This window comes from Somniosus microcephalus, chromosome 12 (assembly GCF_052327205.1).
Source record: "Somniosus microcephalus isolate GS21.2 chromosome 12, FLI_Smic_1.0, whole genome shotgun sequence".
NCBI classification, from domain to species: domain Eukaryota; kingdom Metazoa; phylum Chordata; class Chondrichthyes; order Squaliformes; family Somniosidae; genus Somniosus; species Somniosus microcephalus.
Window position 1 is genome coordinate 146,183,528 of NC_140998.1, and position 18,796 is coordinate 146,202,323.

General features: G+C 47.2%; 1 protein-coding gene across 2 annotated transcripts in view; it reads right to left on the reverse strand.

Annotated features, from left to right (window-relative positions):
- The window catches only part of LOC147109585 (sushi domain-containing protein 6-like), a 61,700-nt gene extending 44,703 nt beyond the window's left edge, over window positions 1-16,997 (reverse strand). Inside the window, exons 1-2 of one of the 2 annotated variants that reach the window (XM_086003642.1) lie at window positions 16,728-16,997; window positions 1,891-2,036 (exon numbers count right to left, since the gene is read on the reverse strand). In XM_086003642.1, coding sequence (XP_085859768.1) covers window positions 1,891-1,993 — 103 coding nt within the window. In that variant the 5' untranslated portion in view covers window positions 1,994-2,036; window positions 16,728-16,997. The remainder of the gene's footprint in view (window positions 1-1,890; window positions 2,037-16,727) is intronic. The other variant, XM_086003641.1, reaches the window with a different exon arrangement.
- Between the last annotated feature and the right edge of the window lie 1,799 nt (window positions 16,998-18,796).

Sequence of the window (18,796 nt, forward strand, 5' to 3'; positions counted from 1 at the left end):
GCAATCTACCGCAGCAAGCCTACAGAACGGCCCATTCTATCCCTCCTGCTGAGGGATAGGCCCAGGGGCATTCTGAAAAATGGAACCATTCCTGTGTGAATGGCTGAGTATGGGAGGAGGCCAGTCACATCAGTGCTGCAAATACATGGGGCTGGAGCCCAGACGTGTAGTAATGGCAGCCAACACGTTAAAATAAACTCCAGCCCCCCCCATCCCGTTATTTTAACAAAGGATCAGAGAAACAAATACAATACGGACAAGAATTCCCACCTCAATTATGTAGCGGATGTAATTACTTCCATCAGAGCAGGTCGCGGGTAGACCAGCGCTGAGTGGAAAGGGAAGAGGGGGAAATGGGGGGCTGGATGTCAATGAAGGGGATTGCGTCACCTAGTATTCTTCCAAAACAAGGCAAAGCAATCCTGAATATACTTATAGCTTAAACTACAAAGCCGCTTCTAACTACTTGTTTTCACATATCAATGCCCTATAACCATGGCCATTCTGAAGCGCAGATGTTGGGGATTTCTTGTAGCTAAGCGTCAGATTTTGCTGCTTTTCTCTAAGTTAGCGCACCTGAAGGTTTCTGACACGTAATCTCAGATTTTCCTGGTTTTAGACATTTTAGCACTCACTGCTAGCTGGAGGTTCACCTTTAAGTGAACGAGACTCCCCAATTAATAGGCGCACCTCTTCCGAATGCTTACTTCCCCTTTTCCTTGTAATGTCCGCTTGCATGCAGGTCACATCTCTTGGTGGGCACCCCAATCCAGTCCACCCACCTCAGGACCAAATTGGCCATCGGGTGGCCTGACAATTCCTATCAATTGCTTCCTCCTGAGTAACAGGAGAGGTACAGTGGAAGACTAAACAGCTGGCCAACTTCAGCCATCCTGGTTTGGTTAACAGGCAACCATAGAATTACAATCGGCCAACTGGTCCATTTATGCTTCACAAGAGCCTCCTCCCACCTTACTTCATCTCACCCTATCGCCATATCCTTCTCTTCTGTTCTCCCTCTTGTACTTGTCTAGATTCCCCTTAAATGTATCTATCCTATTTGCCTCAACTACTCCCTGCAGTAGCGAGTTCCACATTCTAATCATTCTCGGAGTAAAGAAGTTTCTCCTGAATTCCTTATTGGATTATTGGTGACTATGGCCTCTAGTTTTAGACTCCCCGACAAGTTGAAACATCTTCTCTATGTCTACCATAACAAACCCCTTCATAATCTGAAATCATGGGGGATATAGTTTAAAATGTTCTTGTGACTGAAAAATTCCAGCACAGGTTGCAGTTAGGACGTTCAAAGACTCACCCGAAAGCTCTGCTGCCCGTATCCTATCTATAACAAGTCCCTTTGACCCATCACCTACATTGGCTCTCGGTCCAGCAATGCCTCAATTTTAAAATTCTCATCTTTGTTTTCAAATCCCTCCAGGGCCTCACTCCTCCCTATCTCTGTAACCGCCTCCAGCCCTACAACTCTCCGAGATCTCTGCGCTCTTCCAATTCTGGCCTCTTGCGCATCCCCGATTTTGCTCCACCATTGCTGGCCGTGCTTTCAGCTGCCTCGGCCCCAAGCTCTGGAATTCCCTCCCTAAATCTCTCCACCTCTCTGGCCTCCTTTAAAACCTTTCTTAAAACCTACTTCTTTCACCAGGTTTTTGGTCACCTGTCCGAATATCTCATGTGGCTAGGTGCCAAATTTTGTCTGATAACGCTCCTGTGAAGCACCTTGGGACAGTTTACTACATTAAAAGGCGCTATATAAATGCGAGTTGCTGTTTTTGTTTCAATGACACACCAGTCGGAAGAGACTCAGGAAACTGCATCTGGATGGATCTCCCGCCCCCTGACCCCAAGATATGATGGGATGTGAAGACCTACCAGTTGATGCTAATCCTTCAAAGACACAAGCGAGGAGCACCAGCAGAAGCAGCGTTACTTGGTGATGCCCGTGGCTCTTCTGTCCAACCATCCCATTGCACATTTTTCAGCCCGAGACTAAGGCTTTCCTCATGAAAGTTTCAAACCTGTGCCAGGAAGGGAGCAAAAAAAAAAATTTACTACACCAGTAAATGCAACAAGAAAATGAAAAGAACTTGCATTTCTATAGTGCCTTTCACGACCTCAGGATGCCCCAAAGCAATTTACAGCCAATGAAGTACTATTTGAAGTGTAGTCACCATTGCAATGCAGGGAAATGTGGCAGCTAATTTGCACACAACAAGCTCCCACATACAACAACGTGATAACTTTAGTGTATGTGCCTTTAAGTCAGAACTACTTTTACAGCTCCTGTATACTGTAGTACCGGCAGTGACCACACTTGTATATAAGCTTTGCGCATGCCTCTGTACCCCCAGTCTTGAGACTACCCTCCTCCAGTAAAGACCTGTTTATTGTTAATGTACGGCATCCGTGTGATTATTTAATAACAGCATATCCACTGAACCACGGATCCAACAGTGGCGACGATGTCGATTCGAATCTACCTGCAACATTAAAAAAAAGTCGAGGCCAGGAACACGGGCGTCAACCACGAGCAACCGCCCAGCAGTCAGGCAGAGATTGAACTTTGCAGGGGAGGCTGTGGAGAGCCGGGCTTGGTTCCCCAGCCACGACAAGCAGCAAGAGACCGACGACATGTCCAGCGCAGACCCTTCCCGAGCAGCGGCGGCTGGAGCCGACCGACGGCGGACAGAAAGCCGAGCAGCGTCGACGGGGTAAGACAGAAGGTGAAGAGCGCAAGGCGCAACCGGGGGTTGAACACCGAGCGACGTCGAGAAAAAGAAAACAAACCGGAGAGAGGGTAGAGAAACAGCCAGGTTCTAGACTGAGCGGCGTCGAAAAATATAAAAAGAACACGCAGAGCACAGCCAGGGCTCACGGGCTGAACAGGGTCCGCGGGGCGAAGAAAGGGGAGCGTGGGAGACGCCATTGAGCTGCGGAGAAGAAAGAGCGCGGGAGACGCCATTTTTAGAAGCCGCAGCGGAGAAGGGCGAGCGCGGGAGACGCCATTTTGTGCCAGCGGAAAAGAAGAAGGGGAAGCGCGGGAGGCGCCATTTTTGACAGTTAACTCACACCCAAGGATGCCGAAGAGTGGCAGTATCTCTACGTTCGACAATGAAGTCGAAGATTGGGCAACATATGTGGAACGTATTGAGGTGTACTGCAGGGCGAATGAAGTGCCAGATGCTAATAAAGCACTGGTTCTGTTAAATTCCATGGGTGCAAAAACTTATGGGTTACTGCGAAATCTAATAACCCCAGAGAAGCCGGTAAACAAGAATTTTGAAAGCATAGTAGAAATCCTACAGGACCACTTAAACCCCACACTGCTGCGGATAGCAGAATGATTTAAGTTCCATAAAAGGAACCAACACAAAGACGAAAGCAATGCTGAGTACCTAACGGAACTGCGCAAGCTCTCGAAACACTGCCAGTTTGGAGCCGGACTAGCAGATACGTTAAGGGACAAGTTTGTGTGTGGGCTACAAAGTGAAGGAACCCAGAAACGGCTTCTATCAGAAAAGGACCTTACGCTGGACAAAGCTTTCAGTATGGCAGTATCACACGAAGCAGCCGCAAGGGGCGCTGCAGAGATACAACGGAGACCGCAAGAATATGGCACCAATGAAATGTCCTATGGAACAGGGAAGTGCTATCGCTGCGGCAGAACAACACATGACCAGAAAGATTGTTGGTTCAAGGACCAAGTGTGCAGACAGTGTGGGAAAGCAGGACACATAGCAAGAGTCTGCAGGTCTGGGAAGAAAACCAACAGTAAGAAATCTCCACAGGAGAAGTACAAAAAGGTACACCAGGTGATGGACAGTGGTTCAGACGAACAGAAAAGTGACTCAGACTCCGGAATCAAGGAGCTGGGTTGTCTGAAACTACATAAGTTAACAGAAATGGAGGATCACCAGACTATCTGGGTTACACTCAAGATAGACGGAGTCCAAGTGAAAATGGAATTGGACACAGGGTCAGCTCTAACAGTCATAAATCAATCAAAGAGACTACAAGCGGCCATTTTCACACATACTCTTGAGAGATACAGAGATTGTCTTGAAGACGTATACGGGGCAAAAAGTCTACCCCAAAGGAAAAATAAGGGTGAAAGTGACATATATATCCATTTTAGGTATTTCCTGGCCTTTATATGTATTGCCAGATGGAGGACCACCACTGCTAGGACGTGAATAGATCCAGAAGATACAATTAGATTGGCATTCCATACAGGCACTGAAGGTGGAGGCCAAAAAGGATGACGACGTCACACTTGGACGACTGTCAAAAATGCTAACTGACGCAAAAGAAGTGTTCCAGGAGGGACTAGGAACACTAAAAGGAATAACAGCAACAATTAAAATAGAGGAAAATGCAAGCCCAAAGTTTCTGAAGGCCAGACCAGTGCCTTATGTGATCAGACCAGCTGTTGAAGCAGAGCTGGAAGGGTTGGAACGTTCAGGAGTACTGTCCAAAGTGGACTGGAGCGAGTGGGCTACACCCATCGTTCCTGTAATGAAGAGGTCATTGAGTAATACACCTGGGGAACCAAAGAAGGTCCGCATCTGTGGGGATTTTAAGGTGACAGTGAACCCAGTCCTTCACATGGTACAATATCCGCTTCCACGAATTGAGGATATTTTCGCCTCACTATCTGGAGGTAAACGCTTCACCAAAATTGATCTAGCCCAGGTGTACTTGCAAATGGAGGTAGAAGAAGCTTCGAAACAATACCTTACGATCAACACTCATAAAAGGTCTCTATCAATACAACCGGCTGGTGTTTGGAGTAGCCTCGGCTCCGGCTATCTGGCAAAGGGCGATGGATCAGGTCCTGCAAGGGATTCCAGGGACCCAGTGTTATTTGGACGACATCTTGGTCATGGGCGAAAATGACGGTGATCACCTCGCCAACTTGGAGAAGGTGCTCACCAGATTAAAAGGAGTATGGGCTACGAGCTAATCGCCACAAGTGCAAGTTTTTCCAGAAACAGATCTCGTATTGTGGCCACGTCATCAATGAAGAGGTGTTACATAAGTCCCCTGACAAGATTGAGGCAGTAGTCAAGGCTCCAGCACCGGAAAATGTGTCACAACTGAGGTCGTTCCTCAGGCTGGTAAACTACTACCACAAGTTCTTACCAAATTTGTCTACAGTATTACACCCACTGAACACCCTACTGCAAACAGGGGTACCATGGAAGTGGGATGACGAACGTAGACGAGCTTTCCAGAAGTGTAAAGAATTGATCACATCAAAAGAGGTGTTGGCCCATTTCAACCCAGCACTACCAATTCGTTTGGCATGTGATGCATCACCCTACGGTATTGGAGCGGTGCCGTCGCACAAATTCCCTGACGGGTTGGAGAGGCGAGTAGCCTTTGCGTCTCGGTCACTAACCTCGGCCAAGCGCAGCTACGTCGAGATTGACAGGGAGGTCCTCAGCCTAGTATGGGGAGTAAAAAAATTCAACCACTATCTGCATGGGCAGAAGTTCACCTTGCTGACTGACCACCAACCACTTGTCTCCATCTTTAATCCTAAGCAGGGCGTTCCAGTGATGACTGCACAGCGGTTACAAAGATGGTCCCTGTTTCTAGGGGCGAATCAATATGAAATAGAATATAAAGGCACGAAACAGCATGGGAACACTGATGGGCTATCGCGCCTGCCACTGCCTACTGTGGAGGAAGCACCAGCAGTGGACCCTATCGAGATATTTTATTCGTCAATAATTGAACGATTGCCAGTAACGAACGCGGATATAGAGAAGGAGACCTGCAATGATCCGACGCTGTCTCGGGTATATGAATTGACGGTGAGGGGATGGCCAACTCATGGCGACTCACTGTTGCCAGCATTCTCATCCAGAAGAGAACAGCTGTCAGTATGCCAGGGGACAGTGATGTGTGGATCCAGAGTGGTGATTCCACCCAAGTTAAGGGAGAGAGTGCTAAATGAGCTACATGAAGGTCATCTGGGGGGAGTGAAAATGAAGAGCCTTGCTAGGGCTTGTGTGGTGGCCGGGAATCGATCAACAAATCGAAGACCTAACGAAGAGCTGCTTAGGATGCCAGAAGGTCCAAAATGCACCACCACATGCCCCTCTACACCCATGGGAGTGGCCCTCCTCTCCATGGCAACAGGTGCATATTGATTTTGTTGGTCCATTCATAGACTCAATGTTCTTAATAGCAGTGGATGCTCATTCAAAGTGGCCTGAGGTGATAAAAATGTCTTCAACCACTACAGAGAAAACGATTGCAGTCCTACGGACCATATATGCCAGAAACGGTTTGCCAGAGCAGATTTGCTCTGATAATGGACCACAGTTTGTGTCCGACGAGTTCCAAAAATTTATGAGAAGGAATGGGGTAAGGCATTACACATCCGCCCCGTATCATCCAGCCACAAATGGATTGGCTGAGAGGTTCGTACAAACCTTTAAGAAGGCAATAAAGGCCATGTGCGACGATGAAATTCCACTACAGCATAAGATGGACAATTTCTTATTAGCCTACCGAAACGCGACACATGCAGTTACCAACCAGACCCCGGCCATGATGTTCTTTAACCGAAGGTTGAGATCTTGTCTGGACTTGCTCAGACCAAATGTGCGAAGAAATGTTGAGGACAAACAATTCCAGCACATCAATGAGAAGCCGACAAGGAGCTTCAATGTAGGGCAACCAGTCTTGGCCCGTGACTATTGAACAGAGAAATGGCAACCCGGAACAATATGTACAAGGCAGGGGCCATTAATGTACACAGTGGATGTCGGGGAGAACATTGTGAGACGCCACGTCGATCAGATCTTAGTGTCACAGGAACGCGTCAACCCCATGTCTCGAGTACCTGGGGATGAACCCGACATACCGGTAGCATCTACCTCAGACCCAGTAGCAGTGGAACCCGATGAACTACCCGATGAAAAGGGGTCAGGATCGCCTCTGCACCAAGAACAAGAACCTCCGGAAAGGCGCATTCCCGAAAGGGTCAGGAAGCCGCCCCAAAGACTGAATCTATAAATGGACTTTTGTTGTTTAATGTACATGTTGAAATGTCAATTGTTATTTGAATATTAGGGGTACTACTAATCTAAAAGGGGAGGAATTGTAGTGTATGTGCCTTTAAGTCAGAACTACTTTTACAGCTCCTGTATACTGTAGTACCGGCAGTGACCACACCTGTATAAGCTTTGCGCATGCCTCTGTACCCCCAGTCTTGAGACTACCCTCCTCCAGTAAAGACCTGTTTATTGTTAATGTACGGCATCCGTGTGATTTAATAACAGCATATCCACTGAACCACGGATCCAACAATAACGACCAGATAATCTGTTTTAATGATGTTGGTCGAGTGATAAATATTGGCCAGGACGCCCCTGATCTCTTCGAAATAGTGCCGTGGCATCTATTACATCCACCTGAAGGGAGCCGACAGGGCCTCAGTTTAATGTCTCATCCAAAAGACAGCATCTCCGACAGTGCAGCACTCCCTCAGTAATGCACTGGAGTGTCAGCCTAGATTATGTACGCAAGGCCCTGGAGTGGGATTTGAACCCATGACCTTCTGACTCAGCGGTAAGAGAGCTACCCAGTGAGCCACGGCTGAACACAAGTGATAGAAGTGTTCCCATTTCAACAATCACTCCGTACAAGAGTCCTGGGCCAACCTCTTAAGCAGAGTGTGTATTTAAACATAATTATGGAGCTGAATTGCTACAAAAGCAACAAGTTGCATTTATACGGCAGCTCCAATGTAAAAAAGAACTCAAGGAACTTCAGATAGGAGGAGGAGAACCAGATAAAAGTTATAAAGAAATGGAGGTTGAGCCAAGATGGGGAAATTTGTAAAAACCCTCATCTATGCCATTTGTTACCTCAAGACTTGACGATTCCAACGCTCTCCTGGCCAGCCTCACATCTTCCACCCTCCATAAACTGGAGCTCATCCAGTACTTTGCTGCCTGTATTCTGACTCGCATCAAGTCTGATTCACCCATCACCCCAGTGCTCATTGACCTACATTGGCTCCCTGTCCAGCCATGCCTCCAGCTTAAAATTCTCATTGTTGTATTCAAATCCCTCCAAGGCCTTGCCCCTCCCCATCACTGTAACCTCCTCCAGCCCTGCACTCCTCCAACTCTGGCTTCTCCTCCATCCCCCACTTCCTTTGCACCACCATTGGCGGCCGTGCCTTCAGCCACCCTGGCCCAAAGCTCTGGAATTCCCTCCGTAAACCTCTTCACCGCTATACCTCTCTCTCCTGCTTGAAGATCCTACTTTAAAATCCACCTCTTTCACCAAGCTTTTGGTCACCTGTTCTAATGTCTCGTTCTTTGGCTCGATGTCAGTTTTTTTCTGATAACGCTCCTGTGAAGCGACTTGGGATGTTTTACTACCTTAAAGACACTATATAAATGCAAGTTGTTGTTGTTGACATACATGAAAGCTTGGCGATAAGACGGGTTTTGAAAATGTTGTTAAAAAGGTGGAGAGGGAAGCAGAGAAGTTCAGGGAGGCAGCTGTAGAGTGCAGGGCTGAGGCCATGGAAGGACCGGCAGCCAATGGTGGGGCGAAGTGAGGAGGGGATACGCAGAATGCAAGGGTCAAGATTAGAACACGCAGGAGGGAGTGTAAGCTTGGAGGGAGGACAGAGCGTGATCTGAAGACGAGGATGAGTATTTTAAAATCAAATGCATTAGGGGACAGGGATCCTAAGGGAGGGGTTGATGGCCAAGCAAGACTTGGCGTAGGACAGGATTTGGTTGGCCAACTGTTGGGGTTGATGGAAGAGTGGAGGATAGGGAATAAAAACAGAAAATCCTGGATATACTCAGCAGGTCAGGCAACATCTGTGAAGAGAGAAAGAGAGTTACGGTTTCAGGTTGATGACCTTTCATCAGAACTGGAAAAAATGAAAGATGTAACAGTTTTTAAACAAGTACAGAGGCAGGGAAAGGGAGGAGGAGAAGAAAGAACAAAAAGGGAAGGCCTGTGATAAGGCGGAAGGCAGGAGTGATTAAATGACAAAAGAGATGAAGGTGCAAGGCAAAAAGGGATGGCAATGGGACAAGAAAAGAAAGTGGAGGACAGGGGTCTGGTAAGGAGGTCTCCACATTCATTGTGTACAAGAAGTGTCCATAAGATTTTCGCCGGCAGTGTGATGTTGTGGAGGGGGATCCCAGGTATCCATTATTCTATATATAAACCATCTGAACCTCTTGATTAGATTCCAGCCTACACTCCCAGCTATCTCCTAGCTATGAATTCATTGCTGCCCAGTTTGCCACTTTGACTGATCACACTCACAGCAACATAATGAGAAAACAACTGTTATAATAAGATTCATCAGGGGATCAGACAAGGACATCCTTATTGTTACAGATCAAAGCTCTTGCATTCGACACAACAAACCAACGGGGTCAATGTTGGACATCCTTCCTGGATTCTGAGAAATCACAAGAACAGTTGGGAAATTTCATCCCTGAAAGTTTCACTGTTAACCCTGAAGGAGTTCCCCTGAAGTCAGTTCCCATGTTCTCTGGCACCATGCTTAACATTGACAACCCTCCAGGATTGTCCTGGAGTCTCTGTGAATTAAGGATTAATCTCTACAAACTCAGGAGAAAAATCATAAGGGCATTAAAAAAAGCATTATTTTTATTTTCTTTAACACTTGGAGATTGGGGGAAAAAGGCCGTTTGACTGACTGTCAAGAATCATCCAATCAGATAACCAAGAGTCTGCTCACTTTCCAATTGGCTGGGAAGGTGGGGTACAGCGAAGATGGATTTGTCAGATGATCAAAGGCAGGAAGGTAGGGGCAGGATGATTGGAGGCAGGAGGTCATGTGATGAAACCACCAGGAATGCATCCTTACAGGGTTGGCAACACTAGCCATGATGCACCTTCACCCATAGGCTATTCCTTTCCAGAAACTGACTGTACAACGTCAACGACATGTCTGTGGAAAGTGCCCTTAACCTACAAGATGTCCCAAGGTGCTGCATGAGGGGAAACAAACATCGATCCATGGGAGAGAGGGTTGGGACAGTAACAAGGTGCAAGGAGTGGAGTGATCAAAGTGGAAGAAGCTCAAGGGGAGCAGGAGCTGGGTCTCATGGAAGAGATGAGTTTGCAGCAGGCAAGGCAACAATGCTCAGGGATGGGGTAGTAGGAGACAGAGACAGAGATTAGGAGCAGAGGGAGAAGAGGTGGAAGTAGCAGAGGCAGCAGCTCGGATGGTCTTGATCGTAAGATGATGAAATCCACGAGCTCCCCCGCACTTGCAACCGAAAGTAACTAGAATAGTAGGTAGATGCACCTGCCAGTGAGCCACATAGAATAGGAAGATGCCAGGAGTGATTGCTGGTGTTTTCTGAGTTAGCTAATCTCAGCTGAGTTGGCTGCAGCACCACTGGGAGGAAGAAAAAAATCACTAGCCAGTCAGCCTCAGCAGGAAGACACACACATACTGTTCATGTCACTTTATGTCTTCTTCATTAATACAGAAATCTGATAAACTATCTCCACCCCCTCCCAATACTACACATCTCTAAAGAGATCCCAACAGCGTTATGATCGCCACAGTTGAAGGTGCATTTAAAAGACTTGAATTTCTATCATGCCTTTCATGACTTCAGGACGTCCCTAAATGCTCTACAGTCAATTAAAGTACTTTTGAAGTGTAGTCACTGTTGTAATGTAGGAAACGTGGCAGCCAATATGCACACAGCAAGGTCCCACAAACAACGTGATTATGATCAGATAACCTGTTTTTGGTGATGATGTTGTTTGAGGGATAAATATTGGTCATGACACTGGGGAGAACTCCCCTGCGCTTCTTCAAGTAGTGCCATGGGATCTTTTACATCCACCTGAGACGGCAGATGGGGACCTTGGTTTAACATCTCATCCGAGAGACGGCACCTCCGACATTGCAGCGCTCCACTGCGAGTGTCAGCCTGGATTTTGTGCTCGAGTCCCTGGAGTGGGATTTGAACCCACAACCTTCTGACACTTGCGTGAACAGGACACATGGCTGCAGATCTTGCGTCATGATTACACGCAGCAGATCGCAACGGGGCTCAATGTCCACACAGGCGCACTTTTAACAGTGGTCACAAGATGGCTAGAAGTAGCAGGAACACGGTCTAGATTTTCCTCTCCCTGACCAGGGGCTGCTGAGCCCAGTTGTAGGACCCCCTACAACTGTTGTATACTAGACAAGCTAACAACACAGAGCAGGAGACAGAACCTGGATAACCTCTTGCTCTCCTGGCTCATGACTGCAGTCACCTGTTGCGAAAGCTGCCAGTTCCTTATTTTAAGTTGTCAACGTTGGCTCAGTTGGTAGCACTCTCACCCGAGTCAGAAGGTTGTGGGTTCAAGTCCCACTTCAGAGATAGGAACACAAAATCTAGGCTGACAGTCCAGTGCAGTACTGAGGGAGTGCAATCTTTTGGATGAAATGTTAAACCGAGGCCCCCACCCGCCGTCTCAGGTGGGCGTAGAAGATCCCACAGCACTATTTGAAGAAGAGCAGGGATGTTCTTCAAGGTGTCCTGGCCAATATTTAGCCCTCGACCAAGATTGCTGAAACCAAATATCTATGTTTGTGGGATCTTGCTGTGTGCTGATTGGCTGTCGCATTTTCTACATTACAACAGTGTCTACACTTCAAAAATTACTTCACTGGCTGTAAAGCGCTTTGGGACGTCCTGAGGTTGTGAAAGACACGATATAAAGTCCTTTTGTTCTTGCTTTAACAGACACAGCCACTAGATAGGTCAGAGATGTCAACCAACAGGCAGGAAAGCTTCAAATATGGTGCCCAGGAAACAGCCTCTTCTGCACTGGGACCCATCTGCTTCCCACAACAAGAATTCAGGAAGGAATTCACAGATGCAAAACTAAGGTTGCAACATACAAGAACTGGGAAAGGCGAGACAGAGAGATGGTGATTTAAGACAATTAAATGTGACGTGGGCATAACTGCAGCCTACAGAAACCATGAGTAGCCACTTGAAGTGAAACAGCCTGTTCTGCTTTCTCAATCTCGGAAGGTTCCCACGATGCAACCAATTCTAGTTCAGCTGGGGGAGTTTTAATTATAAAATGAATAACTCAACTTCTTTCTCCAAATATACCAATCACTGTCATTCAAACATTCACTAATGGAATTTAGGGTAAACTCCAATACAGGGGGCTAAATGTGGCCTATACGTACACAGATTGGGTTTTGGAGCTGGGTTCCTCAGTGAGATTCTCATAGCACAAAACCAGAACAGAAATGTCAAGGAGGACCAGAAGGTGCAGTGGATCAAATACTGCCCTCTCACCTCTGGGAGCTTGGTCCCAATCTAGCCCAGACTGGAAACCTCCTCTCCATTGTAGCTGGGAAGGTCGTACATGAAACTCGTTCGAGTGTGTGTGAACTCAGTTACGAGTGGTGCTGGTCCCGAGGACACAACAGTCCTAATGCAGCATAAATTGGTGCCAAATTGTCAGCATCAGAAAGTATACAAGGACAGGAAGGAGCTGGACTCTGCATCAAACCCACACTGTACATGCCTTGGGGGTGTTGATGGGCCAGTGTAGAGGGAGCTTTACTCTGTATCTAACCCGTGCTGTACCTGCTTGGGGGTGTTGATGGGCCAGTGTAGAGGGAGCTTTACTCTGTATCTAACCCGTGCTGTACCTGCCCTGGGAGTGTTTGATGGGCCAGTGTAGAGGGAGCTTTACTCTGTATCTAACCTGTGCTGTACCTGCCCTGGGAGTGTTTGATGGGACAGTGTAGAGGGAGCTTTACTCTGTATCTAACCTGTGCTGTACCTGCCCTGGGAGTGTTTGATGGGACAGTGTAGAGGGAGCTTTACTCTGTATCTAACCTGTGCTGTACCTGCCCTGGGAGTGTTTGATGGGCCAGTGTAGAGGGAGCTTTACTCTGTATCTAACCTGTGCTGTACCTGCCCTGGGAGTGTTTGATGGGACAGTGTAGAGGGAGCTTTACTCTGTATCTAACCTGTGCTGTACCTGCCCTGGGAGTGTTTGATGGGACAGTGTAGAGGGAGCTTTACTCTGTATCTAACCCGTGCTGTACCTGCCCTGGAAGTGTTTGATGGGACAGTGTAGAGGGAGCTTTACTTTGTATCTAACCTGTGCTGTATCTGCCCTGGTGGTGTTTGATGTTAAAATGGGAACATTCTCCCAGCCTGGATATCCAAATGCAATTAGACATGCCAACAAAAGAATTACATAAAACAGGCGATGTGACTGCGCTCTTTTCTCAAGATGCCCTTCGATAAACCACCAGACTTTACTGTGATGTGCATCAAAGCACATCATTGGATCGATCCCAGGGTTTCACAGAATGCCAAAAGAAGGATCCGAGAACCAACCACCCACATCGCCAGCTCAGCAGGTGAATACCCTGTGGTGTAGAGCTGACTCACACTGATTCGAAAGGACTGAAGGTTTAAACACTGCTTCGTGCCAAGTTGGATGTCGTCAACCATGCCAGGGGTGGGTTATTATTACTAATATCGTCCAGGGGTCTCTGGTGGAATGGGCGCGAAAATGGTTTCAATTTCCCTGGGCTGGGAAGGGGAGGGGAAAGTCAACTACAGTTCCTGCTTCTGATACCAATCAGTGACTCCTGTTGGAAAGCATTCATGCATGGGCATTGGAACAAAACATAGAATTAATAGAAAATACAACATGAAAACAGGTCTTTTGGCCCATCCAATCTGTGTTGGTGTTTGTGCAGTAGTCTTAATCCCATGTGCCTTCCATATCTCTTTATTCACCTTTTCCTTCAACCACCTCTCTAACCTATTCTTAAATGTTAACAAGGTCTCTGCTTCAATCATTAACACTGAGGGTGCATTTCACAGCCGCACAACCCCATATTAAAAAAGTTTCTCCTGCTCTGTCCTAAATCACTTATATTTAATCTTCTATCCATGTCCCCTCATTCTAGCACCCTCGGCCACTGGAAACAGTTTGTTTCTATCTACCCTGTCCCATCCTTTCATAATTTTAAACACCTCTGTCAAATCACCCCATAATCTCTACAGTTTAAAAAAAAAGTCCCAATTTTTTTTCCAAGTCATTCTTCCTCATACCAGACAGCACTTCCTCCAAGCTAAGATACTGTATTCTCTGCTCACAGCACGATACCCTCTACATCAGAGAGACCAAATGCAGATTAGATGAGAGCTTTACCAATCAGCTCTGTTCTGTCAGCAAGTGCGACCCCGAGCTCCCCGTCATTTGCCATTCCCACTCTGGCCTCTCCATCTTTTGGCCTGCTACTCTAGGAGTTCTGGTGAAGCGTTTACACCTGAAAGATCAACTCATCTGCTCTCCCCAGAGATGCCCGCTGACCTATTGAGAGGCTCCAGCATGGCTCAGTGGGTAACACTCTGAGTCAGAATGTCGTGGGTTCAAGTCCCACTCCAGTGAGCTGAGCACATAATCCAGGCCGACACTCCCAGGGCAGCACCCTATCAGCTGTGGCTCAGTTGGTAGCACTCTGGCCTCGGAGTACTCCAGAGACTCGAGCACAAAAATCTAGGCTAACACTCCAGTGCCGTACTGAGGGAATGCTGCACTCTCTTTCGGATGAGTCATTAAACCGAGGCCCCGACTGCCCTCTCGGGTGGATGTAAAAGGTCCCATGCCACTATTTTGAAGCGGAGCAGCGGCATTATCCTCGGTGTTCTGGCCAATTTACTGTGTCAGCCAGTAGCTCAGTGGGCAGCACACTTGCCTCCGAGTCAGAAGGTTGTGGGTTCAAGTCCCACTCCAGAGACTTCAGCACACAAATCTAGGCTGACACTCCAGTGCGGCACCGAGGGAGTGCTGCACTGTCAGAGGTGCTGTCTTTCGGATGAGACATTAAACCAAGGACCCGTCTGCCCTCTCAGGTGGGCATAAAAGATCCTATGGCACTATTTCAAAGAGCAGGGGAGTTATCCCCGGAGTCCTGGCCAATATTTATCCCTCAACCAACATCACCAAAGCACATTATCTGGTTATCACTTTGCTGTTTGTGGGAGCTTGCTGTGCGCAAATTGGCTGCCACATTTCCTACAACAGTGACTCCACTTCAAAAAGTACTTCATTGGCTGTAAAGCGCATTGGGACGTCCGGTGGTCTTGAAAGGCGTTATATAAATGCAAGTCTTTCTTTCTTTTCAATACTTATCCCTCAATCAACATCTAAAACAGATTATCTGATCATTATCACATTGCTGTGAGCAAATTTGCTGCTTCGTTCCCTACATTACAGTAGTGACCACACTTCAAAAATACTTTTGCAAATGCCCTTTGGAATGTCCTAAAGTTGTGAAAGGTGTTATATAAATGCAAGTCTTTCTTTCTGCCCCCTCCCGTCCCTATCTGACTAACTGCAGACAAGTCCCACTCAACAGCAGTGAGGCTCACTCACTTCGCTTTAAAAATTTGACCTAGTTTAACAACTCTGAATCTTCGGTATAAACTCAGCTCTTAACCTGAAAATGGCTGTTGATTATATTAGTGGGCGGATCCTGAATGTGTTCATGTGGCACTACTTGAACAGAACCATTGACCTATTTAGGTTTAAATTGGATCAGCCAAGCCACCTTGAGAGCTGGTACACCAATACCGCCAGGTGGGACTTCTCGGCATGTGTTGCAGTGGGGTATTTAGATTGTATTGATATCTCTCTCCCGCACTCCTGGCCTTTCCCTGGCGCTGACAGCCCCGTTTGAAACTTTGGCAAAAGTTTCTAGGTCGCAAAATCAATGGTACAAGTGGGGCAGTTTGCCAAAGTTAAAACGTTTCCCATTGTCAGCGGCGACGCACACACTCGGGACATTTCAGTCACTGGGCCCAGCTGTCAACCCCGCGCTAGCTCCCGGGTTTGTACCGGGATATCTCGCCGTCTCTCCCCGGCCCGATCAGCAGGGTTTAGAAACCAAACAGCCGGCGAGCTCTGGTCGTGTTCTTACTTCACTTGTTACACTTCGTCCTTGTGTGTGAACAAAAATGGGAAACTGAATTTAAACGAAAGAAAAACGACCAGATGCAATAATGTCGATCAGACTCCGAGCTAAAAATGAATTATTATATAACACAAAGGCCACTGCTTTCAGGGATGGGTTCCGGTTGCAGACGGAAAGGCCAACGGGTGCCACCGAAAGGAAGAGTTTTTTCAAACTCTGGAGTAATTGGAGCCTCTCGGCTAGCCTGAAATTATGAGAAAACCCTTTAAACACACAAAAGGTTGGCTCTTTTCCAGATTACTGGTCTGGTGGTAAAGATTTTCCCTATTCGAATACAATTTTGAAGAATGAGTAGACCCATTCGCCATTTAAAATGATATGTACAACACATACATTGTATGTCGAAAAATTGCCAGTTTAGAAAATAATGCAGTCCTCTCTCACCGAGGGAGTGAGAGTTTTAATTTATTTTCTCTTAAAACAGAGGGTTCGGTGGCAGCAACATCACTGACAGGCTCCCCGGGTCAGTTGGCTAATATTTAATTCACGCTCCCCGCGTTCCTCTGTTAACAGCGACCAGGAGAGACCAGCAATCCGACCTGAAACTGACCAGAGAGCCCAGGCCAAGCGGAACTAGTTGAAACTGACCTGGCCCCGCAGAGAGCCCAGGCCCATCGGAAAGTGACAAAGAACAGCCGGCGTTAAAACTTACCCCGAGTGAAGCGATCGCCCGAATAGCTGATCAGACCGACATTCACATTGTATCCATACCAGACACACAGGAGTATCCCAGCAAAGGGATCGTGTATCCGATTGCAAAATGTATCTGAGGAAAAGGTCGTGTTTCAGGATTCCAAAATGTATCCGGCCGCCAGTGTAACCGAGCAGAGGCCGTGGGTCCAATCGCACCTTCACTGCTCACTTCCTCCTCCAAACATCTCTCAGCAACTGCAGTCGTCACAGCTTCCACCAATAAGGACCCAGGGTCAAATCGGTCATGTTTTGGGTTTGCAGCCTTAAAGGGGCCAAACACTCCTTTTCCTTTATTTATTATGAACACATTTTCTGTCGCCGGCACAGAGCTTTCTTACTGTAGTCAGGCAGTTTGCAACAGTGAGGTTACCACAAAGGGACTTTAATAGTCTATTTATTTAAGAGCGACACACATTTCAGTGTAACATACGGTGGCTGAGATGTTTATGTCACTCCTAATCAGCAGGCCAGTTGATGGTTTTTAATCTATATTATGCCTGCTGATTAATGGCTCAGCGGTAGCACTCTGCCTTTATGGGTTCGAGTCCCACTCCAGAGACTTGAGCACATAATCCAGACTGACACTCCCAGTACTGAGGGAGTGCTGCACTGTCGGAGGTGTCATCTTTCGGATGAGACCTTAAACCGAGGCCCCATCTACCCTGTCAGGTGGACGTAAAAGATCCCATGGCACTATTTCAAAAAAGAGCAGGGGATTTCTCCCCAGTATCATGGCCAATATTTATCCCTCAACCAATATCACTTAAAAACAGATTATATGATCATTAACTCATTGCTGTTTGTGGGACCTTGCTGTGCACAAATTGGCTGCCATGTTTTCCTACATTACAACAGCCTTTGAATCTTTATGAGATTTTTACACCTCACTTTGGAAGCTGTATTTGGATCCTGTCTTCTTGGGGGGGGGGGTTAGGGGGGAAGTAACAGTCTCCTAGATTAGACAAGCACTGTTTCAAAATGCATTGAACAGAACTCTTTACTTAAAATGGTTTATAATCTGTCTAATTGTAATGCACTGTTCCATTAATTTTTGTTTCAATTTTCTTGTCCTGCAATAACTCATCCAAGTGGCCATTCAGACAGTAAATATTGGTAGGCTATTCAACTGCAGAGGCATCGCAGATGAGGTGCAATTCCCTTCCTCACCCAACATCCCTCTGCACTCGCACTTCCCAGCGGGGTTGCTGGATAGCAATCAGGAACTGGAAGGTTATTTTAAGTAACATAACTGCAGGTCACAGAATTACTTTGTTGACGACCCTTTTCCCCACAACCTCTAGTGCCACGAAGAACAGCAGCATCATGGGAACACTGGCAGCCACAAGTTCTCATCCAAGTTACACACCATCCTAACTCAGGCATATACATCACCGTTCCTTCATCGCTGCTGGGTCGGTACTCTGGAATTCCCTACTATCAGTGAGGGCTCTATCACCACAAGGACTACCGCGGTTCAAGGAGAAGGCCCACCATCACCTTCTCAGGGCAGCTAGAGATGGACAATTAATGCTGGCCTTGGCAGCATCCCCCAAATTATGTGAACTCATTAAAACTGATCCCCCAAGCTCCAAAGATGGCCATAGATAGGGAGTTCCAGGACTTTGACCCAGCGACGATGGAGGAATTTATGTCCAAGTCGGGATGGAGTGGGATTGGAGGTGATGGTGTTCCCATACGCCTGCTGTCCTTGTCCTTCTAGGTGGTGGAGGTCTCGGGTTTAGAGGGTTCTGCCCGAAGGGATGGCTTCACAGATCATAACAGATTGTTTCAGACAGCAGCTGTTGGGAATGATTCTGCTGTTGCCATTTACAGCTCCTCTCGACCCACCTTTTGTTTCTTTTCTTGTCCCATTACCACCCGCTTTTTCCTTGAACCATCATCACTTTGTCATTTAATCACTCCTGCCTTCCACCCTCTCACAGACCTTCCCCTTTTGCTCTTTTCTCGCCCCCCCACACCCCCCCCCCACTTCATTGCCTCGGTACTTGCTTAAAAACTGCTACATTT